The following is a 23,877-nucleotide window of genomic DNA, read 5'->3' as shown; positions in this document are numbered from 1 at the left end:
TTGAGCTTGCAGAATATAAAGGTAAATTCGCGCATGCAAAGTCCTCTTAATAGGAAAATAATAAAAATTATTTTTTTTATATCCTAAATGATTTGTCGCCCCCAGATGGAATGAGAACTTCCCTGACTCCCATCGAGGCATTCTGTGACAATCTAAATACTTTACAAAACAAATTCTTCAAAGATAGTATAAACAAATACAGCAGCAGTAATTCTGAAGTCAAATCAAATCAAAACAAGCTTTATTCGATTTTAGGCATGTACAATCATAAAAGCACAACTGTCAGTAAAGTTTTCCCCTTTGGGTGAACTTGAAAGCAAACCACAATTTTTATACAAGACAAAGAGAATTGACCTACATTTACAAATGTGGAGCAAATAATGAAAAACATGCAATAGTCATACAGAAAAAAATTTACATTTTATTTCAGTAAGTTAAAAACCAGATTTTAGTAAACACATTATAGTACATCAAAAATTCATTACACAAAAAATGCACTTTTTTATGGAGAAACATTTTACAATAGAAATAAGAAGCTCATGTGACTGTGAAATCTAATATATCTTCATGAAGCATATCTTATTGAACCATTGAAATTGGTGTTCTTTTTCTCCTTTTTAATTGGAATTATTTTCCTTTTATATTGTCCCATTTTTTGTGTTATGAATTTTTGATGTACTATAATTCATCCCACTTTAGACAAGAAAATCAATAGTGGTGGCCGCAGTCCTATCTAGATCGCATTATGCCAACCGAGTATATGTAAGATTACCCAATAACACGATTCATAGACTACAAGTAATTCACAGCAACACAGCTTGTTTACTACATCACATACCGAGGTGGGCACACGTCACACCTATATTGAAATAACAAATCCAGTCTAAGACCCTCTGTCTGAGCCCAAATGGGTTGAGAGGTCTAGCCCCTCACTTCATTGCAAGATACACCCGCAAAAAACGTACGATCTCACTTGAATTTACTTGCTATTCCGAAATTACAGAAGATCAGATCAGGTGGACGCAGCTTTGTGGTACAAGCTCCTTCCATACGGGGCTCTCTACCGGCTAAATCCATTTGAATCTAACTTCAAGTGTTTTCCCAGAAATCTAACAGTCCACAAGCCTACTCATACCACATTCTCCTCTGTAGACACTTGAGACTTTAAAATCAGAGTACCAGAATGGGCAGAAGACGGGCTCCAGGAAAGAAAGTGACAGTGCAGTGTTCATGTGAATCTCTCCATGACATCTCAACTTCAGGATCCCGAAATGGTGCTCAGAGGGACCAGGAGCTGGAACTGCTTCTGGATGACCTCCCCCACATTATTCTTCTATCCATGCTGGAGGAGTTGGAAGCCAAACTGGATAACTTGATGAATACTGTGGAGGACGTACCTTCTAGAGTCGCTGGGCTGATTAAGAAAATCTGGATAGAAAAGGATCAAGGTTCCCTAGATAATGGTACGGTGTCTTTGGAGATGGTCTGTCCAGCGAGCATTAGAGATTGTACTGTTAGCCGGTCTCCTGTGATACCTCAGCTGGACAGGCCAGGGGATCCGAGCTTGTGTCTTCAGACAGTGTTTTCTGATGGGCATGCACCAAAGCAGGAGTGTACGCTCTTTTCTCCGACTGATGTTCAAGTGCGTCCATTTGAGCCAAACCTTTGTCTACAGCCAGTGTTTCCAGATCAACGTGACCCACGGGAGGACAAGTGCTTGCAACCTGGGTTTCCAGATGTACATGAATCACAGCAGGACCAGTGCATGCAGCCTGGGTTTCCAGATGTACACGAGTCGCAGCGAGACCAGTGCATGCAATCTGGGTTTCCAGATGGAAATGGACTACAGCTGGATTGTACTCTATCCAGATGCTCTCAGATGGATCCTCCAGGCAGATCACTGGAGGCAAACCTGTGTCTTCACGCAGAATTTGTTCTTGGCCAGGCACCAAAGCAAGACCAGAGCATACAGTCAGCATTCCCAGAAGAGAGAGAACCAAAGCAGGACTGTACGCTCTCTTCTCCAACCAATATTCAAGGGCGTCCAGAGGAGCCAAACCTTTGTCTACAGCCAATGCTTCTACATCGATGTGACCCACAGCAGGACCAGTGCGTGCAACCTGGGTTTCCAGATGTACACGCGTCGAAGCGAGACCAGTGCATGCAACCTGGGTTTCCAGATGTACACGAGTCGCAGCAGGAAGAGTGCATGCAACCTGGGTATCCAGATGTACACGAGTCGCAGCAGGACAAGTGCATGCAACCTGAGCTTCCAGATGTACATGAGTCGAAGCGAGACCGGTGCATGCAACCTGGATTTCCAGATGTACACAAGTCAAAGCGAGACCAGTGCATGCAAACTGGGTTTCCAGATGGAAATGGAGTACAGCAGGATTGTACTGTATCCAGGTGCCCTCAGACAGATCCTCCAGGCAGATCACTGGAGGCAAAGCGGCGTCTTCACTCGGAATTTGTTGATGGGCAGACACCACAGCAAGACCACAGCATACAATCAGCGTTCCCAAAAAAGAGGGAACCAGATGGGCACCTGAAGCAAGAACCATCCTCATTGTCTGCTAATAGCTGGGACCAGCAACCGAACCTCTGCCCACACCCAGTATTTCCTGAAGGACACGAACCACAGCAAAACCACTGTATACACCCTGCGCTACCAAATGGGAAGGAACATGATGATCCCTTAGAGGAAGGATTGATGTGTTATGATTTCCAAGATCCCCAGGAGAATCGCAGCCTACAACCCCTGTCACCTGATGGGATGTCATCAGACGAACACATAGAGTCTGGGCTATTGTCCTTGGATGAGTTGGGGTCACAACAAACCCAGCGCCTACAGCGACACCTATGCTTGAAGCAGGAACGTCCTTATGCGCAGGATCCGAACGTGAACTACGAGCTGGAATCTATGCATCCTGAAGCATGGAAACGAGAGCAGAAAGACGAGCTAGAACAGACCTGTGCAGATGCACCGGGGTCAGATCAGAACAACACGGTGGAACCACTGCACACTGCTGCATTGGATCGAGAGAGAGAATCAGTGCTTCCTGAAGCACAAAAAACAGATCAGAACACAGTGGAACCACTGCACACTGCTGCACTGGATCGAGAGAGAGAATCGGTGCTTCCTGAAGCACAAAAAACAGATCAGAACAATACGGTGGAACCACTACACACTGAGGAGCAGGATTCAAATCAGAACTACAAGCTAGAACCAGCTTGTACTGATGCACAAGGTTCAGATCTGAGCTACATACTCGAACCACTCCATCCTGAATCACAGCATCAACATCAGAACTGCAAGGCAGAACTGCTCTGTCCAGAAGAGCGGGGTCAGCCTGTGCCCCCAACATGCCTAGAACTGGACACAATTACTGCAGATGAAGACGCCCCCTCAGACTCAATGGAGACAGGACCAACACAGTCACATTTATTGCAATCAAAAGCCACCCCAGGTATGCGTTTCACTATAAATGGACACGCCGAAGGCATACTAACACATGTAACCTCTTTAGAATGCATATGGGCAGATTTTAGTAAGTCTCCGAGGGGATTAATATGGTTTGGGTGGGTGGAACCCCCTGAGAGATACTGACCCCCAGAGTACACAGGGTGCAGATGTGTCCCTGCACTCTTCTCTGGTTCCACACAGGACTGCATCCTTCCTGTGCAGAAACAGTCCTGGTAATGGGACTCTGCATGAGACAAATAGGCCAGTACCTCTCGTCCTTCCTTGTTCGTCCCCATTCCAGGCCGAGGAATTGGAAATAGCGCTATTCATGGGAGGAATTACTGGCTGGAATCAAACTTAATAGTCTGATGCAAGTGATGTGGTGTTCATTGAGAATAGAAGACATGCACTGTCTAGAGAGGGAACTGTTTCCTGTTGCACAGTTACAGTGGGTAAAGTGCAGTCATCTCCAGTTCCTGATATAAAAATCCTAGCCTGTATTTAGCTTCAACAGCAGGGTCCACAAGGGATGTTCTTGTCACTGCAGGGTTCTCCAGGAGTGCACACCTTCTCATGATAGACAGATACACAAAGTGATTTTTTATGTGTCACTGGTGATTCACCCTCCCAACCTCTAGCTCAGGCCCAAGTGTGTTATGAATTGTTTTATGCGCAGACAAAAGTAGCGATGATCTCCCTACAGCAACATCCTGCCTTTAGCAAACTCTTTAAGTATGTAAAATCTCATCGCATCATGAGTTAGGGTTTGCACACCCGTAGTGTGAGTTATGGATTGTGGTTCTAACTAGAACTTGCATATTGCAGTGGTTTGATCAGTTTTAAGTTTTAACTATAAATGCACTTCACCCTTGTTTTTTAAGCACATTTATTTTTTATTTTTTTAAAGATCCATTAAGGTGTTATAACAAAACCAACTATAATTTCACTTTAACCTTATTCAGTGAAAATATATTAGGGATAAAGTACCTCCGGCCACAGATTATAAGAATATTGCATGTCAGCGAGGAGTTCTATAACTATATAGAGGAACGAGGCCGAAGGCAGAGTTAATTTATAAGATTATATGACTCAGAGGTGACTTGCAGTAATCTTATAATGTGCGCCAGGTGGTACTTTATCTCATATAATACATGTTCACACCATCACCTTTCCCACAAACCACTTAAAACCTTGTTGCGTAGCTCTTTCATATGAAAGAGCACTTATGTTTGCAAACATGAAGAATAAAAATAAAGCCTCTAGTGCAAAATTAAACACATCAAAAACCTGTGGGATATTTTTTGCACACAGATATTAGAAACAGTTCAATACAAGTCATAAAAAAGCTGCAGTACCTCGGAACATGTAGAAACATGCAGAAAGATTCCATGATTCCACCTTTCCTCTATCTAAGGAGTTGAATAAATAAGCTTGTTCTCTCTGCTTGTCACAGTAAGCTAGCAAAATAGAGCAGAAGAAAGAAAATCAACATTCCATGTGTTGCTTTAAACAGCTGCTTAAATTATGTTTTGTTAGACCTAGCATCATTGGCGTGGGTCTCCCTTCCTCTTTTCGCTTCCTATCTTTTATGTTGGCTGGATTTAGATGCTCTGGGCACCGTGCCACTGCTAATCACTTGTGCCACAGCACAAATTCTCCCTGTGTAAAGATGACTGTATGAATTAGGATAACCATAATGCCTAGGTCTGTGTAGCATGTTCTAAAAGCGAGTTACCCTCCATTTCACTGTTACCATCGTTCTCATAGGCCAGAATGGGCAGGTTGACGATTACCTTCTATAATCCTATCTAACCACCAGAACCTGATAGGAACTTCAAGTTTGATATGTTTATGCTCAGGACATTGAGATACACCTTTTCGTAAGAACCATTTATATATCCCATGTTCGAAAATGGCTCTTCTGGAAATGTTGGTGTTTTCTTGCCTGAGCTTTCCTGTAGGATTTGCTAGTATATGTATTGGCCGTCTGGTTTTGGAGCAGCAGGGCCAGCTGGGTCAGACCTGGCTGGAGAGAGAGATCGGTATTCAGAGCATGGGGAGGGGTGACTCTTTGATCTGAGCAAGGCCGTGCCTGGCAAGGTGAATGATGGCTCCACCCCCCCCCCCCCACACTGTGCGTCTGATAAGAGACCCCCGCATTCTGAAAGGGCAAGATGTTGTCTCCTAAACCAAGTTCTCGCCGACCCCACCGAACTGGTTCTGACTGGATTGAGTGATTTGTGGCTTTAGAGAACAAAGACTTTTTAGGTATAAAACACTGCCCCGGAACCTTGTCCAGGTGTGTTCCTTCTGGATGTCAAGACGAAACTCTGTTCGAGTGAACAGGGGAAAGGGCTTTTGAAACTTTCACCAGGCTTGCTGAAGAAAATACTCGAGGGCCTGAATCGAGGGCGCCTCCTGCTGAAATCTCAGGGACATTAGACTTCACCCCGTCAGCTGTCGGAATTCCTGTGTGAGGAATTCTGCTTGCAATCCGGAGTCTCTAGTTCTACTGTGAGGAACGCGGACTGGGAACCTTTGCTGAATCAGTGTGGGGCGCTGCAGCTAAGCGAGAGCTGCCGCAACTGAGAGCCTGCCTGAATTTGAACCTCTGGAACCTTTGCTAAATCTGTGTGGGCCGCTGCAGCTAAGAGAGAGCTGTCACCGCTGAGAGCCTGCCTGAATATGAACCTTCGGAACCTTCGCTGAATCTGTGTGGACTGCTGCAGCTAACAGAGAGCTGCAGCCGCTGAGTGCCCACCGTTGTGCCAGCCTGGTCGAGACCATCCTTCATCCTGTGGGCCGCCGTAGCTAAGAGGGAGCTGCTGCCGCTGAGTGCCCTCACCTTTGCCAACTTTGTATCACTGTGATTCGTCCTGTGGGCCACCACAGCTAAGAGAGAGCTGCTGCCGCTGAATGCCTGCACCTTTGCTAACTTTGTATCACCGTGATTCATCCTGTGGGCCGCCGCAGCTAAGAGAGAGCTGCTGTTGCTGAGTGTCCGCACCTTGCCAACTTTGTATCATCGTGATTCCTCCTGTGGGCCTCCGCAGCTAAGAGAGAGCTGCTGCCGCTGAGAGCCTGCACCTTTGCCAATTTTGTATCACTGTGATTCGTCCTGTGTGCCGCCGCAGCTAAGAGAGAGCTGCTGCCGCTGAGTGCCTGCACTGTTGCCAACTTTGCATCATCATGATTCTTCCTGTGCGCCTCCGCAGCTAAGACAGAGCTGCTGCCGCTGAGTGCCCTCACCTTTGCCAACTTTGCATCATAATGATTCGTCCTGAGGGCCGCTGCAGCTAAGAGAGAGCTACTGCCGCTGAGTGCCCGCAGTTTTGCCAACTTTGCATCATTGGGATCTGTCCTGTGGGCCGCCGCATTTGAGAGAGAGCTGCTGCCGCTGAGCACCCGCACCTTTGCCAACGTTGCCTCATCGTGATTTGTCCTGTGGGCCGTTGCAGCTAAGGGAGAGCTGCCGCCGCTGTGTGCCCGCACCTTGCTCACCATTGTCGAGGATTGATATAATTGCTTTGGAAGCCAGATTGGGACTTGTTCAGGACATGGTTCGCTTCGATGAACTTGGAGAGTTGGATGTTGAGGGCCTTTTCGATGACCTTGGCAAGGGTGGGGAGGAGGGAGATAGTTCTGAGGTACTGGAGGTCTGTCGGGTCTGCAAATGGCTTCTTCAGCAGGGGGGTTGATCTTGGCGTGTTTTCAGGTGGCAGGGAAGGTGGCCGTTTTGATGGCGCAGTTGATGGTGCTGCGGCTGCTCAATGGAAGATGTGATACGGGCAAGGATCCAGTCGGGCTCTGGAGTGGATGCTTGAGTGTGTCATCTGTGGTGAGTGGAGTCCAGTTGAGCATGATATGTTGGGGTAAGGCCTTGTTGTGTGCGGTGGTGGCAGGCATTGTAGCAGGGTCTTGGGTGTCAAAGCTGTCGTAGTTCTGCCTGATCTTGTGGTGAAGAATGTGCTGAGTTTGTTGCAGAGGTCTTAGGGAGGGTGAACCGTCTGTGGTCTTGCTGTTGTGCCTGAAGAACTCCTTGACGATGGCAAAGACTTCTGTGTTGTTGTGTGCGTAGGCGTTGATTCTGTCTTTGATGACCGTTTTCTTTGTGGTTTTAAGGAGAAGGTGGTGTGCGTTGACAGCGGTTTGCTTGGGTTTCTGGGATTTTGTTGTGCCTATATCTCTTCTCGAGTTGTCTGCTGGTACGTTTGGACTTGTTGAGGGCTGAAGTGAACCAGGTGGCTTTCTTGAAGTTTTGCCTGCCTGGTGTCTTCTTCATAGGTGCTGGTGAGTTGGCTCAGTTGGAGATCCATTGATGACGGTTGTGTGCTGCGGTGTTGGCATCTGCTGGTGGTGCGGTCATGCTGAGAAAGTTGACAAGAAGTTCTTCGGTGGCCTTGTTTCAGCTACAACAGATGGGGCAGAGGGGGGGTGAGGGTGGTGGTGAACAGTGGAAATGGCTAAGTGTTCATAGTGTGGGTTGATCAGGAAGAGTTTGGTGGTGTGGCTGTAGGTGTGGTTCCCACTGACGGAGAAGATGAGGTCTAACGTGTGTCTGGCTGTATGGGTCTATGTAGTGACTAGCTGCTTGAGTCCGATGTTGGCAAGGTTCTCCAGTAGGGAGTCTGTGTTTTGGTCACTGGGGTTGTCCAAGTGAAAGTGAAGGTCTCCGAGTAGGATGTAATCGGTGGATGCTAGAGCCTGGTGTGCGATGAGGTCTACGATGGCTTCGTTGAAGGTCGGGTGGGGGCTGGGGGTCTTGTAGATTAGGGAGCCACGGAGGGTGGTGTTGGGGTTGCTCTGGATCTGGAAGGGGAGGTGTTCCATGGTAGTCATTGAGTCATTCGAGTAAGTGGTCAGTTAGTGGGTGTTCTTGCGGATGATGGCTTTGCCTTCTCCTGGTCGGTCGACGCTGTATTTGCGGGCGATTTTGTAGCTGCAGGGGATCGCAGTGGCATCACTGATTTTTAAGTCCAAGTTTTTGTGCCTTCAGTGGGCATTATCAATCTAGTATGATTGTGAGGTATACCCCCCTTACCCTAAGTAGTGCACTGAGAAATGTAGAGAAATTCTATATTTTTAATCTTGCAAGCAAATGATGGCTTTTTTTAACATGTGTTCCAGAGAGTGTCAGTAGTGGGGAAGTGTGCAGATTCGACATCAGTAAGCATCCTATGTGCCCGTGTAATTCCTGATCTTTATTCAGGCCCTTGGCTTCCTCGGTACCAAGCTCTGTATTATATCTTAAATCGATTCTTTTCAATTTCTTCTCTTGATCACCTCCTCTGATATAAGGCCAAAGAAACCGAGCGCGTCTACAATGATATCATGGCATTCTACAAAATCTCCAGACACTGGTGAATTTAAGCCCGGTGTTTGATGCCTCTCATGTGCTCCATCACTTGCCAATGAGGAACATCAAGTTGGCCACATATTGTTTTCTGTGTGTACATTCTTTCATGTATATATACACAGAAATCTGTGCTACAGGTTATGAATTGATTGCTTTTCCTTCCTGTTATGTAGAATAACCTCCTTTATTTTGATACCAGATTTACAAGCCATACATTTCCCTCATTTTCTGAAACCTTTTAGATTAGATGACCCCTTTCTTTCATTGGACTATCTATATAGCTATGGGCATGTTTGTCCTTTAAGGATAGGGCTTTACGGTATGTGATGGAGCGATGTGAGGGAATATTGTGTCCAATCACCTGATCAGCTTTTAATATTTTCGAGTGTTTAGAATTTGTCTTGCTGCTCTGTATCTCGTATTGTATGTAGTGATGAACCTTACGTAATATCAGGTCTCTCCTTTGGTGTCTCTGATTTAAAAGTAGTTTATTCATGTTCTGGGTGCTCGCTTGGCTGCTGGCCGCTTACTTTTTTCTTCCTTCTCATACACTTCTTGGCTATCACAGTTTCTATGGGTCCGTAGCATTTCACCATAGGGGATACTTTCTATCAGTTTCTGTGGATGCACGCTATTCACAACGCCCTGCTTGTTCCTTTCTATGTAGGCTTTTGACCATGTGTGCTTCTCTAGCTCAGTATGGATAGCCAGATAATTTATAGATTTATTTCTTATCTAATGAGTGAATTTACGGTTGAGATCAGTTTTTGTCTGTCTCTGGAGTAATCTTTTAGTAGTGTGGCTCACTGGTTAGAGGCGGCAGACCCGAGAGCAGAGGACGGCCTGGGACCAGGGTTCGATTCCCGGCGCGGCAGGTTTCTGGACCAGGGTCAGCGGACTCGATAATTCTCTCGCCTCGGTGCCCACTCTGATCAGCGATCACACTCGGCAACTCTGGGCATTAGCTTGCCTCATCTTCACCAACGGCCCCACCAGACCGCCGGGGATGCCTGGTCTCACCCTGGAGATACCCATTAAGGGACCATCTCTCAGGGAAGCCAGGAAGGGTTTCGCAGCGGTCGAAGCGCCTTGGGACCCTACGGGTAAGTAGTGCGCTATATAAATGCCAATACATTTACATTTACATTTACATTTACATCTTTTAGACTTTTCCCTACTTCAGTCCCACAGCAGGGAAAGGTCATCTATATACCGGATCCAAATCAGCGCATGGTTTGTCATGTTTTCATTCTGTGATGTCCAGACCACCTGTTAGAAAGGCGATCTTTGCCACCAATGTTAGAAAGGCGATCTTAGGGGGGGAGGCAGAGGCTATCTGGCCGACCACCCCGAGACCCACCTCTCCTTATGGAACTGGCCGAGCGCCGTCGAGAGGCCTCCTGGCGAGGTTCCTCTCCTAGGATCGTACAGGCGAACAATCACACTACTACAGATAGACACCACACAAGGATAGATTCTTAATGTCTTTATCAGCAATCAAGGTCAAGTCAAGTCAAGTCAAAACATTTATATAGCGCACTACATACCCAGAGGGTTTCAAGGCGCTTAGGAAGGGGAGTTGGATTATTTGTCAAATATCCACGTTTTAAGCTGCTTTCTGAACGCTAGGTGATTCTGGGTGTGGCGAAGGTAAGCGGGGAGTGAGTTCCATGTTTTGGCAGCCAGGTATGAGAAGGATCTGCCTCCCATGGTGGTCTTGTTGATGCGAGGTACAGTGGCGAAGGCTTGGCTGGAAGAGCGAAGTTGGCGGGAGGGGGTGTAGAAGGACAGTCGAGAGTTGAGGCAATCTGGTCCGATGTCGTAGAGTGATTTGTGTGCGTGGGTAAGCAGTCGGAAAGTGATCCTCTTATTGACGGGTAGCCAGTGGAGGTCTTTAAGGTGACCAGAGATGTGTTCGTTGCGTGGGATGTCTAATATGAGCCTGGCTGAGGCGTTTTGGATTCGTTGTAGTTTCTTCTGGAGTTTAGCGGTGGTACCTGCGTAGAGGGTGTTTCCATAGTCCAGTCGGCTCGTGACTAGAGCGTGGGTGACTGTTTTCCTTGTTTCGGAGGGGATCCAGCAAAATGTTTTTCTGAGCATGCGAAGAATGTTAAAGCAGGAAGAGGATACGGCGCTGACTTGTCTGTTCATTGAGAGTGAAGAATCCAGGATGACGCCAAGGTTCCGTGCGTGGTCTGTCGGGATGGGTGCATTTCCGAGGGCTTCCGGCCACCAGGAGTCGTCCCATGCAGAGGGGGATTTACCTAAGATGAGGACTTCTGTTTTGTCTGAGTTCAGTTTCAGACGGCTTTGCTTCATCCATTCGGCGACTTCTTTCATTCCTTCGTGTAGGTTAGTTTTAGCGGTGCTGGGGTCCTTGGTGAGAGATAGGATCAGTTGAGTGTCATCCGCGTAAGAGATGATGTTGAGGTTGTGTTGGCGGGCGATGGCCGCGAGGGGGCTCATGTATACGTTGAAGAGGGTGGGACTGAGTGAGGATCCTTGTGGTACGCCGCAGATGATTTCAGAGGCCTCGGACTTGAATGGTGGGAGGCGGACTCTCTGGGTTCTTCCGGTGAGGAACGAGGTGATCCATTCCAGTGCCTTTCCTTGGATTCCGATGTTTCTGAGGCGTTGTAAAAGGGTGCTGTGGCAGACTGTGTCGAAGGCTGCAGAGAGGTCGAGGAGGATGAGGGCGACTGTGTCTCCATTGTCCAGTAGAGTTCGAATGTCGTCTGTTGCTGCGATGAGGGCGGTCTCAGTGCTGTGTTTGGCTCGGAAGCCGGATTGTGAGGGGTCGAGTGATTTGTTGGCTTCGAGGAAGGCGGCGAGCTGGTTGTTGACCGCTTTCTCGATGACTTTGGCCGGGAATGGAAGAAGCGAGATGGGGCGGTAGTTTTTGAGTTCGGTGGGATCTGCTGTTTGTTTTTTCAGAAGGGCGGTGAGTTCAGCGTGTTTCCAATCTTCTGGGAAGGTAGCGGAGTTGAAGGAGCAGTTGATGACGTCTCGGAGGTGCGGGGCTATGACGGAGTCAGCTTTGTTGAAGATGTGGTGGGGGCATGGGTCTGTGGGGGATCCAGAGTGGATGGAATTCATCAGGCGGATGGTGTCCTCAGTGGAGATTGGGTTCCAGGCGATAAGGATGTTAACGGGGGGAAGATGGTCAGTTGATGGTAGGGTGGGTTGGTCTCCGGGTTGGTTGTCAAAGCTGTTGTGGATGTCAGCAATCTTGTTGTGGAAAAAAGAGGCTAGGGAATCGCAGAGGGTTTGAGAGGGGGTGATGTCGTTGGAGTTGGCCGAGGGGTTGGAAAATTCCTTGACGATGTTGAAAAGTTCCTTGCTGTTGTGGGCGTTGTTGTCAAGTCGATCTTTGAATGCTGTTTTCTTGGCTTTTCGGATCAGTTGGTGGTGAGTACGGATGGCGCTTTTGAAGGCGTCCTTGTTGCTGGTGGATGGGTCTTTTTTCCAGGCCTTTTCAAGGGAGCGGCACAGTTTCTTTGACTTCTTGAGGTCGTCGTTGAACCATGAGGCCTTCTTGATGCCAAGTTTGTGTTGACGTTTTTTCAGTGGTGCTAAGGTGTCGGCGGTGTTGGATAGCCAAAGGGTGAGGTTGGAGGCGGCTTCGTTGGCGTTAGAAGAGAGGGCTGGGGAGGTTTGAAGGAGTGATGTGGAGATCTGCTCTGTGGTGATTTTGTTCCAGTTTCTTTGTAGAGTTGGTTGGAGGTGGATGATGGGTTTCGGCTTGTTGTAGGTGAAGTGAACGCAGTTGTGGTCAGTCCAGAGGAGATCTGTAGTGTGGCTGAAGGAGACATGGTTGCTGGAGGTGAAGATGGGGTCGAGGGTGTGACCTGCGATGTGGGTGGGGGAAGTGACCAGTTGTTTAAGTCCGAGGTTGGCGAGGTTGTCTAAGAGGGTGGCGGTGTTGCGGTCGTTGTTCTTTTCAAGGTGAAAGTTGAGGTCTCCTAGAAGGATGTAGTCTTTGGAGGGGAGCGCGTGTGGGGTGATGAAGTCCGTGATGTCTTCACTGAATTTTGCGCGGGGTCCTGGTGGTCTGTAGAGGAGGGTGCCTCTGAGTGTGGTCTTGGGGTCGATGTGGATCTGGAAGTGAAGGTGTTCGGAGTTGGCGAGGTTGGCATCAGAGCTGGTTGAGATGCGGATTGTTTTCTTATGGACGATAGCGATTCCACCTCCTGTATGGTCGGTGCGGTCCTTGCGTGTGATCTTATAGTCATCAGGGATAGCGATGGCGATGTCAGGGGCGGAGGAAGCGTTCATCCATGTTTCCGTTAGGAAGGCGACGTCAGGAGAGATGGTGTCTAGTAGGTTCCAAAGGTCAATGGCGTGTCTGTGGACCGAGCGGGTGTTGAGAAGGATGCATTCTAGGTGGTTGGGGTCGGGAATCTGTGGTGTGGTCGTAGCGGGGATGTTGTCGGTGCCGCTAAATTTGCAGGAGAAGCAGGAGAACGGTCCATGGGTGCGTCCAGGAGCGGCTTGGACGCAGTTGGGGGCGTGACCGGGGTTAAGGGCTAGGAGGGTGGCGGCATCGTAGGTAACGCGGGGGGGCTGGGCAGCGCGAGGGGCAGGGGGTCTGGCGCTGGGCGCGGTCCAGGCGCGGACGGGCGTAGACGGGCTTACCTTTGGCGCACCTTCGGCGTGTCCGAAGCGCGTGGACGCTGCGCGTGGGGGCATCAGGCATTTAATGGAGAGAGGAGGGGGCGGAGCGTGGGCGGGTCAGCTGGGAGGCGGTAGCGGGGAGGCGGGGCAGGGGAAAGCACAACAACAAAATGGTGGGAGGGGTAGGAATCGAAACCAGCACAGTGCAATGCCAGCTATGAAGGAATGCACTGAAAGCAGGTAAAGCGCTAAGGACTTAATACTGTTAGGAATAGGTAAAAAGCGCTACCAAATGCAGGTTATCTCAGCAATATATGTACAAATGGATCGAGGTATCCTTAAGGTATCTGCGGGCAGGGGGTAGCGGGACAGTCTTTGTACCAGCCTGGTACAGGGATACCCTACGCTCAGCTCTCAATCCTCGAACTGGGGGGTTCCTCAGGGTCGGGCCGCGGCAGCGCCAGCAGGGCTCCGAAGATGGTTTCAGCGAGGTTGGGCCGCGGCAGCGCCAGCAGGGCTCCGAAGATGACTTTAGCGAGGTCGAGCCGCGGCAGCGCCAGCAGGTCTCCGAAGATGGTTTCAGCGAGGTCGAGCCGCGGCAGCACCAGCAGGGCTCCGAAGATGATTTCAGCAAGGTCAAGCCGCGGCAGCGCCAGCAGGGCTCTAAGGATGGTTACAGGGTTCGAAGTAGGCGAGTTCTTCTCAGGGTCTCTCGACTCCAGGATACAACTACCGACCCATTTCAGAGCTGCCCCAGATATAGGTCTGGAGTCCTTTGATGTCCGGACCCTCGCACCTGGGGGTCAGAGGGGCCGGGATGAGAGTGTCCAGACACCCAGCAGGGGGGTGGAGCCAGCACCCAGGGAGGCCGGAGGGCGCTCAAAACCAGACCTCTTCCTTGATCCGTCAAGTGGCCGCTTTAACACCTGGTCGGACCTTGGTGCCTCGATGTCGGAACTTCGTTGGGGCCGTGGCCGAGGTCGGGCCGAGGCCACGGGGCCCGGACGTGGAAGGCCCAAGATGGAGTCGGGGCCTGTGAGGGTGGCCCGGGATAGGGGTCGGACCAGCAGCGTGGGGCGAGTAGGGGTCGCCATGTGATGGAGGGGGAGAGCAGGGGGTCGCCATGCGTGGCGGCTCTCGTGAGGGCTGGAGGGGTTAGCTTGAGACCGGAGGACAGGGGTCGATGTCGTCCAGGGCCCGCCATGCAGGAGGAGTGGGACCACGCCGCGAGGCCAGGTCCAACACCACCTGTTATGTGCCCGGGGTAGGCCCATGTAGCGAAGTAGCTCATTTCATATATTGACCTATTTTTTACATTAACATTTCTGCTGTGACCTTTTGCACATATTTGCATGCACAACAATTTTGGATTGGTTTCTTTGACACTACTTTGTTTACACATCTAGCTTCGCACAACATTATCACGATGCCTCGAATGCTAAGTACAAGGCCTCTTGACGCACTATGTACAAATGTCGTATCTTCATCTACAGGGTGACAGGGCTATCTACATATCTAGAACATAGACTAACCTATACGTACATCACAAAGATGGTTTCTATTATAAATAATGAGCATCCCAATAGATTAGTAGAGGAGGCGCTGCAGCTGACATACAGGGTCCGTGCAGGCTGAGACTTCACTATGCAGCGGGCTGGCATCTCCGTGGTCGGTGTTCAGTTTGTAACCAATTTGTGGCTTGCATTCTCTCCTGTCATGTCCCCTACTGGGGATTCTTGGCTTCACACCCACACACACTCTAGGTACACGCAGAGTAGGGAGTGCGTAGTAGGAGTCCGCCTGATTACTGCCTTGTTTATATGCCTGCATATATACACTGTTTTAGCACCATGGTAGAACTATATCCACTATTTACGTGCTTGTAATCGCTTTCAGCTGCTTCGGTCTACTGATTATTGCAGCTTATGTATTCTATACAAGAATAACGTTGGTTCAATAAATATATTGAAAACGTCCCACTGTGTATTCTCTGTATATTTCTCTGAGAGCAAGTAAGCTTGAGTGACTGAGCGAAAGGTTCTGTTCTGTTTCCAAGATCCCTGAGGGGTCAGTGTTGTCATGTTCAGAGGTTGCCAGAAACCATTTGCTTCCTGGTAAGGTTAGGGAGTCTTATGGTGGCACTGTGAGCTAGCTGGTCTCTAGACCAACTCATCCTGCGGAGGTGCCCGGAGCCAGTGAAGGCACCTCATCCAAAGTTTATGTTGTCCAACAAACGCGCAAGTCCTACAGATTAGTGGGAACTACACGACAGACCTGTTCCTTCCACCAGACCACAAATACATTTGCAGAGCTTGGAGAGCAGGCGCCCATTGCTGTCCCTGAGATTTGTCTGTAATATCTATTTTTAAATATGAGAATATTGTTATTTAGGCAAAAGTCACAGTCCTAAGCATCCATGTATAGTCATATGGAGATATTGGACTATTGCAAAAAGCGTGTTCGTAGGCTCTTAGACCTTGCGTGTGTTGTATGCATAATTAGCAAGATCACATCCTAGGTGATTGTCAAATATGATTGTCTCCTTTGTATATCTTTTGTAGAAAATAATTCTCACTATCTATATAATATGATGGGAGGCTCTCCACAAGAATCAGCAATACATGGTTTTAGTTTATGGCTGTGCTTTCCAGTGAGCTATTGTTGGAGGGCACTATACGCCCCCATGTGCTTGCAAACATTTGTTACAAGGTAAAAGCATGTTACAGTAGAGGGTAGAGTTTTACACAAATGGAAATTTTACCATTCCCATTTCACAACAATCCGTATTTAATAATTATTGAAAAGCCTTTTGTTCATAATTGCAAACAATCATTAAAACCACATTCTTGCACTTTATTGGATGACATTGGTACTTATGTTGTCATTACAGAATGTGTTAATGGCCTCCCTTTGTCCATTACTCAAGTTGGATCTGATTCGTCCCTTCTTGCCTTGACTGGTGAACAATTTATTTGAACAAGTCTTTGGCGACCAAGTCACTAAAGACACCCAGATTATCATGAGGCAAGGAGGAGTTATATGTAGCTTGCTTTTTGAAGCGAGTTAGGCTTCCCTGATCTATCTGTGCCTCATTTCCAAGTAACGCTTCCCGCTATTTCGTTGCACATATATTTCCATTATCCAGACCAGAAAAGGGGGTGGTGATGAACAGAGTGTCTGAATTAAGCAGACCACTCTTACCCAGTCCAAAGATCAGGGCTTGATCCATCACCGTTATTTATCTCACTGCACCATCCCAGCTCAGAACCTGGCTATATGCAAATCAGTCTGTCCCTGGCCCAGTGCATCATGGGAACAGGGCAGACTAAACTACCAAGCCAATTCTTCACCAGAAAGGAGACAAGCTTCCGGGGACCGGTTTCTGGCATTTCAGCCTTCTTCGGCCCGGCTTGCTTGAATCCTGATGGTGCAGTGAGAAAGGGACTCATGTCTGAGTATACCCTGCCACACCTATAGTGGCCAAAAACGATTCAGAAAAGGGGGTGGTGATGAACAGAGTGTCTGAATTAAGCAGACCACTCTTACCCAGTCCAAAGATCAGGGCTTGACCCATCACCGGTATTTATCTCACTGCACCATCCCAGCTCAGAATCAGGTTTTATGCAAATCAGTCTGTCCCTGGCCCAGTGCATCATGGGAACAGGGCAGACTAAACTACCAAGCCAATTCTTCACCAGAAAGGAGACAAGCTACCGGGGACCGGTTTCTGGCATTTCAGCCTTCTTCGGCCCGGCTTGCTTGAATCCTGATGGTGCAGTGAGAAAGGGACTCATGTCTGAGTATACCCTGCCACACCTATAGTGGCCAAAAACGATTCAGAAAAGGGGGTGGTGATGAACAGAGTCTCTGAATTAAGCAGACCACTCTTACCCAGTCCAAAGATCAGGGCTTGATCCATCACCGTTATTTATCTCACTGCACCATCCCAGCTCAGAACCTGGCTATATGCAAATCAGTCTGTCCCTGGCCCAGTGCATCATGGGAACAGGGCAGACTAAACTACCAAGCCAATTCTTCACCAGAAAGGAGACAAGCTACCGGGGACCGGTTTCTGGCATTTCAGCCTTCTTCGGCCCGGCTTGCTTGAATCCTGATGGTGCAGTGAGAAAGGGACTCATGTCTGAGTATACCCTGCCACACCTATAGTGGCCAAAAACGATTCAGAAAAGGGGGTGGTGATGAACAGAGTGTCTGAATTAAGCAGACCACTCTTACCCAGTCCAAAGATCAGGGCTTGATCCATCACCGTTATTGATCTCACTGCACCATCCCAGCTCAGAACCTGGCTATATGCAAATCAGTCTGTCCCTGGCCCAGTGCATCATGGGAACAGGGCAGACTAAACTACCAAGCCAATTCTTCACCAGAAAGGAGACAAGCTACCGGGGACCGGTTTCTGGCATTTCAGCCTTCTTCGGCCCGGCTTGCTTGAATCCTGATGGTGCAGTGAGAAAGGGACTTATGTCTGAGTATACCCTGCCACACCTATAGTGGCCAAAAATGATTCAGAAAAGGGGGTGGTGATGAACAGAGTGTCTGAATTAAGCAGACCACTCTTACCCAGTCCAAAGATCAGGGCTTGATCCATCACCGTTATTTATCTCACTGCACCATCCCAGCTCAGAACCTGGCTATATGCAAATCAGTCTGTCCCTGGCCCAGTGCATCATGGGAACAGGGCAGACTAAACTACCAAGCCAATTCTTCACCAGAAAGGAGACAAGCTACCGGGGACCGGTTTCTGGCATTTCAGCCTTCTTCGGCCCGGCTTGCTTGAATCCTGATGGTGCAGTGAGAAAGGGACTCATGTCTGAGTATACCCTGCCACACCTATAGTGGCCAAAAACGATTCAGAAAAGGGGGTGGTGATGGGATGGTGCAGTGAGATAAATAACGGAAGACGGCTGAAATGCCAGAAACCGGTCCCCGGAAGCTTGTTTCCTTCCCAGTATAAGAATTGGCTTGGTAGTTTAGTCTGCCCTGTTCCCATGATGCACTGGGCCAGGGTCAGACTAATTTGCATATAGCCAAGTTCTGAGCTGGGATGGTGCAGTGAGCTAAAAAACGGTGATGGATGAAGCCCTGATCTTTGGACTGGGTAAGAGTGGTCTGCTTAATTCAGACACTCTGTTCATCACCACCCCCTTTTCTGAATCATTTTTGTCCACCATAAGCGTGGAAGGGTATACTCAGATGTGAGTCCCTTGCTCATTGCACCATCAGGATTCAAGCAAGCCGGGCCGAAGACGGCTGAAATGCCAGAAACCGGTCCCCGGAAGCTTGTTTCCTTCCCAGTATAAGAATTGGCTTGGTAGTTTAGTCTGCCCTGTTCCCATGATGCACTAGGCCAGGGTCAGACTAATTTGCATATAGCCAAGTTCTGAGCTGGGATGGTGCAGTGAGCTAAAAAACGGTGATGGATCAAGCCCTCATCTTTGGACTGGGTAAGAGTGGTCTGCTTAATTCAGACACTCTGTTCATCACCACCCCCTTTTCTGAATCATTTTTGTCCACCATAAGCGTGGAAGGGTATACTCAGATGTGAGTCCCTTGCTCATTGCACCATCAGGATTCAAGCAAGCCGGGCCGAAGACGGCTGAAATGCCAGAAACCGGTCCCCGGAAGCTTGTTTCCTTCCCAGTATAAGAATTGGCTTGGTAGTTTAGTCTGCCCTGTTCCCTTGATGCACTGGGCCAGGGTCAGACTAATTTGCATATAGCCAAGTTCTGAGCTGGGATGGTGCAGTGAGCTAAAAAACGGTGATGGATCAAGCCCTGATCTTTGGACTGGGTAAGAGTGGTCTGCTTAATTCAGACACTCTGTTCATCACCACCCCCTTTTCTGAATCATTTTTGTCCACCATAAGCGTGGAAGGGTATACTCAGATGTGAGTCCCTTGCTCATTGCACCATCAGGATTCAAGCAAGCTGGGCCGAAGACGATTGAAATGCCAGAAACCGGTCCCCGGAAGCTTGTTTCCTTCCCAGTATAAGAATTGGCTTGGTAGTTTAGTCTGCCCTGTTCCCATGATTCACTGGGCCAGGGTCAGACTAATTTGCATATAGCCAAGTTCTGAGCTGGGATGGTGCAGTGAGCTAAAAAACGGTGATGGATCAAGCCCTGATCTTTGGACTGGGTAAGAGTGGTCTGCTTAATACAGACACTCTGTTCATCACCACCCCCTTTTCTGAATCATTATCCAGACCAGCCAATGTCATGGAGTATCAGTGTCTCTTGAACACAAGTCATGTTTTCTGTATTGGGCTCCCCCATTCTCATGTTCATTGGCTTGGGTCTGATTTTATGTTGATATCTTAGAAACGAAAATATGTCAATTCTACATGAACTGTAATCTAAGTCCCTACTGGGGCAGAAATATAAGCCAAGGTTCTGGATATTTAGTTCATCCATTGTCAGTTAATGTTGTGATGAGTTAATAATGGAGAATTCATTAATTTCCCTTCCTATGGGGTGAGTTATCTTTTCCATTTGCTGTTTCCTGTCTTTCTCTTCCTCTGTTTGTGTGGTTATTCCATTGTCCGTCCTTGTCTCAGTAAACCCTACTCAGCGAAAAAAGTGGCAAGTAGGTTTTTTTCCTAGGTAGTTGCTAGCAGAGTCGTCTAAGTCACCTTCTGAGCTTGATTCCTCTGTCAGAAGTTCATGTAGTCTTAGTGTCAATGGAATTTTGACTGCTCTCCTTACTTATTCGTATCATCTTAAAAAGTTTTAGACTCTTCCAGGACAGTAGTCTTGCTTTTCCCTTTAAAAGTTCATCTTTTGTCTCTATTACCTCTTTCTTATCACTTGTTCATCATTCTTGTTGTCCTTAAGTTCATCTCTTATTTTCAAGTGCAACAAATGCGAGGTTGGAGAACTCCATCAGACTGCAGACTTAAAACTGTAACAAAAAAAACAAGTTAGCAGGCCTTTTCCATCTATGAACTCATGATCTGGAACAACATCCCTGTATCCATCAGGACCGCCCGACATTGCTCCCGTTTAGGAAAGAGTTGAGGACTCCCTTCTTTAAACATAATTTATGCTCGTCTTTGGCTCTAGCTTCAGGCTAGGTTTGCAGTATAGGACTAACATATATATATACATACATAAAGAAGCTGGCCAAGCCTACACTAACGTTTGAATACTTTTGAAAAAACTCTTGTGAAAATGTTCATGGGAAAGTTTGGAATGGTTATCCCACCAGAGCACCCCTGACATCCAATTAAGATTTTATCAAGAGTAACAAGTCCACCTTTTAAGCCACTACATGCCTGCAAGCCTTAATGGAGATAGTTGTCTAACTAGTAGCAGTCACTTCCTCAAACAGTTAGCAAACTACACGCCCCATAAGTAGATGAACAGTTCCTGCAAGTTTACAAAGACAAAGTTAAATATGCACCCAGAGTTAAACATGCACTCATGCTCTGCATTATCAGAATTGAAAATGTATGAAAAATAAGACCGTTTTTTGCACCGGCACAATTTGGCAAATGGTTTTCTACTCATGCGGAGACTAGGGGTGTGCGGAATTTGCGTAGTCATGTTACGCAAAGCTCTGTGAAAAAAATCTCCGTGAGTACGCAGAATTCTGCGAACACGCTGAATTGATTCTTCCGCCTGTTCACAATGCTTTTTTCCTGTTCACGAACGCTGTTTGCGTGCTGGGGGGAAATATCTTGTAAACACACATCTTGAAAGCGTGAACAAGCAAAAAATTCAGCAAAGCCGCAGATATCGGAAGTTTTGGCAATTCCACTTTCTCCGCGGAACGCGAAATTACCCAAATTCCACAAATGCCGCAAGTGGAACTGAATTTACCGCCCAGGCCTAGCGGAGGCACCACATAGAAATACCACAGGCTGAGTCCACGTGTGATAAAGATGCAACCATGGATTTTCTACCCAACATACCTCTAGTAAATATTTGTAAAGCAGAAACATGTGGTTCTGTGCATCTTTTCATAAAATATTTCTCTGGTGACTTCAATGCAAGCAAGATACCCAGAAGGGTTTAATTGTTCTAAGCATATTAGTAACTCAATTAGCCATTCTTTCCTTTCAATCAATCAATCAGCGGTTTATATGCTACTCACCCGTGAGGGTCTTAAGGCACTGGGGGGGGGAGTAGCTCCGGGTCAGTCGAAATGCCAGGTTTTGTGGCCCCTCCTGAACGTGTGGAGGGTTGGGGAGCGCCTGATGTTGACCAGGAGCTCGTTCTAGGATTTGGCTGCGATGTAGGAGAAGGCTCTCCTGCAGGTTCTGTTTCTTCGGATGGGGGGAACTCTGCCAGGGCGAGGTCAGTGGAGCAGAGGTTCCTCTTTGGTAGGTGGAAACAAATTCGGTCATTGAGGTATGGGGGTCCGATGTTGAGGAATTTGTAGGAGTGGGTGAGGAGTTTGAAGGCGATCCTCTTCTCAACGGGAAGCAAGTGGAGACTTCGTAGGTATTGGGTCATATGTTTGTGGTGTGGTTTCCCTAGAATGAGCCTGGCTGCGGCGTTCTGGACCTTACCTATTCTTTTAAGTTATGGCACAACCTGTGATGTGCCACAGCTTGCTGCAAATGGAAAATGTTACTCACTTGCAAATACAATCAGTTTATCATGTTGCAGGCTCACATGCATCACCCACTTGCTGTATGGTTGGAAAGTATATAGGTTGCTCAGATTACGCATTTTATTTTTTTAATTTTACACATATAAGCAGTCGTACTCCGATGGAGAAAACAACACAATGATTTTAATTGGAGTCTGCGCGCTGATGCATTATGCCTTTCTGCTACGGGATTACGAGTCGTTCTCCAGATCAGAACTCAATCTTAAATTAATTTATTTTTAGTAGTCAGAACCCAACCCATGAGAGGTCACCACATGTGAACGGTAGAGCTACACGCAGCAAATGATTGTTTACAGGTAGTAACATTTTCCTTCCTTCCTAGATATTACTGTCTGCCTTTCTCATATTATAACAGTGCATTTCTTTCAATAAATATTTCCCATGTATAATTCTCAGTGTTCATTTCATTCTGCAGCACAGCAGCCGACGACAGAAAGTATGAATGGGAAAGAGAAACGTAAAGCTTCCGGAGGAAGGAAGAATTTTGCTTATAAAATGAATGAAGGAAAACACCAAGGAATACAGAGCAGGGAGAATTTTAACAATAAAACACCACTTGCAAGGCAGAAAAGAATACGCACCGGCCTAAGAGCTTATGCCTGTGCTGAGTGTAAGAAGATATTTACTGGAAAGACGCATCTTTTACTGCACGAACAAACACACACAGATCGGTATCCCTACACTGAGCATGAAATGAGGTTTGCTGATAAGGCAACACATGAAAAAACTCACAAAGGAGAGCGGCCCTTTCACTGCAATGTCTGTGAGAAAAGTTTTACTCAGAAGGGACATCTTCTACAACATCAAAGCGTACACACAGGAGAGAAGCCTTATCACTGCACTGTGTGTTCCAAATCCTTTTCTCAGAAGGCACACCTTGTACTGCATCAAAGAACACACACCGGGGAGAGGCCTTATCACTGCATTGAGTGTTCCAAGCGCTTTGCTTATAAGGCATCCCTTGTACAGCATCAAAGAACACACACAGGGGAGAGGCCTTATCACTGCACTGTGTGTTCTAAGAGGTTTTCTTCGAAGGCGACCCTTGTACGCCATCAAAGCGTACACACAGGAGAGAGACCTTATCACTGCACTGTGTGTTCCAAGAGGTTTTCTCAGAAGGCGACCCTTGTACGGCATCAAAGCGTACACACAGGAGAAAAGCCTTATCACTGCACTGTGTGTAGCAAGAGCTTTGATCTTAAGGCAAGCCTTGTACGCCATCAAAGAACACACAGGCGACGGCCATGACTCCGTACAGGATATGGAAACTGCTGTAAACAAAAGGTGGTGCTCAGCAACCACAAGTAACACATACAAGATGGAAGCCTTCTTGAAGCACTGCCAAAAAACCTTAATTTAAAAAAAATTTGATCTTTTACATCATCTAAGAATCTACAGCTAAAGTTAGATCTCCTATGACATCTAACAATCCTTCCGGGCTGAGATCCTCCCTTTCCTCTGAATGTCAAGTCAAGTCAAGTCAGAGAATTTATATAGCGCACTACATACCCAGAGGGTCCCAAGGCGCTTAGAGAGGGGAGGAAGATTACTTGTCAAATATCCACGTTTTAAGTTGCTTTCTGAATGCTAGGTGGTTCTGGGTAAGGCGAAGGTAAGCGGGGAGTGAGTTCCATGTTTTAGCTGCCAGGTATGAGAAGGATCTGCCGCCCATGGTGGTCTTGTTGATGCGAGGTACAGTGGCGAGGGCTTGGCTGGAAGAACGTAGTTGGCGGGAGGGGGTGTAGAAGGACAGTCGTGAGTTGAGGCATTCTGGTCCTATGTCGTAGAGTGATTTGTGTGCGT

At 47.7% G+C, this 23,877-nt stretch overlaps 1 protein-coding gene across 1 annotated transcript; it reads left to right on the top strand.

Moving 5' to 3' along the window:
* The first annotated feature begins 1,183 nt into the window (after positions 1 to 1,183).
* On the top strand, positions 1,184 to 23,322 carry LOC147736886 (uncharacterized). The gene is made up of 3 exons (XM_086953830.1): positions 1,184 to 1,742; positions 2,139 to 3,470; positions 22,487 to 23,322. The coding sequence occupies exons 1-3, from the start codon at positions 1,184 to 1,186 to the stop codon at positions 23,320 to 23,322; spliced, it is 2,727 nt and encodes a 908-aa protein (XP_086809956.1).
* Positions 23,323 to 23,877: the final 555 nt, after the last annotated feature.

The sequence above is a fragment of the Lissotriton vulgaris genome, chromosome 1_2 (assembly GCF_964263255.1).
Source record: "Lissotriton vulgaris chromosome 1_2, aLisVul1.2, whole genome shotgun sequence".
Taxonomy (NCBI): domain Eukaryota; kingdom Metazoa; phylum Chordata; class Amphibia; order Caudata; family Salamandridae; genus Lissotriton; species Lissotriton vulgaris.
The sequence above is the reverse complement of the archived record's forward strand: the minus strand, read 5'-3'. Positions and strand labels throughout refer to the sequence as shown.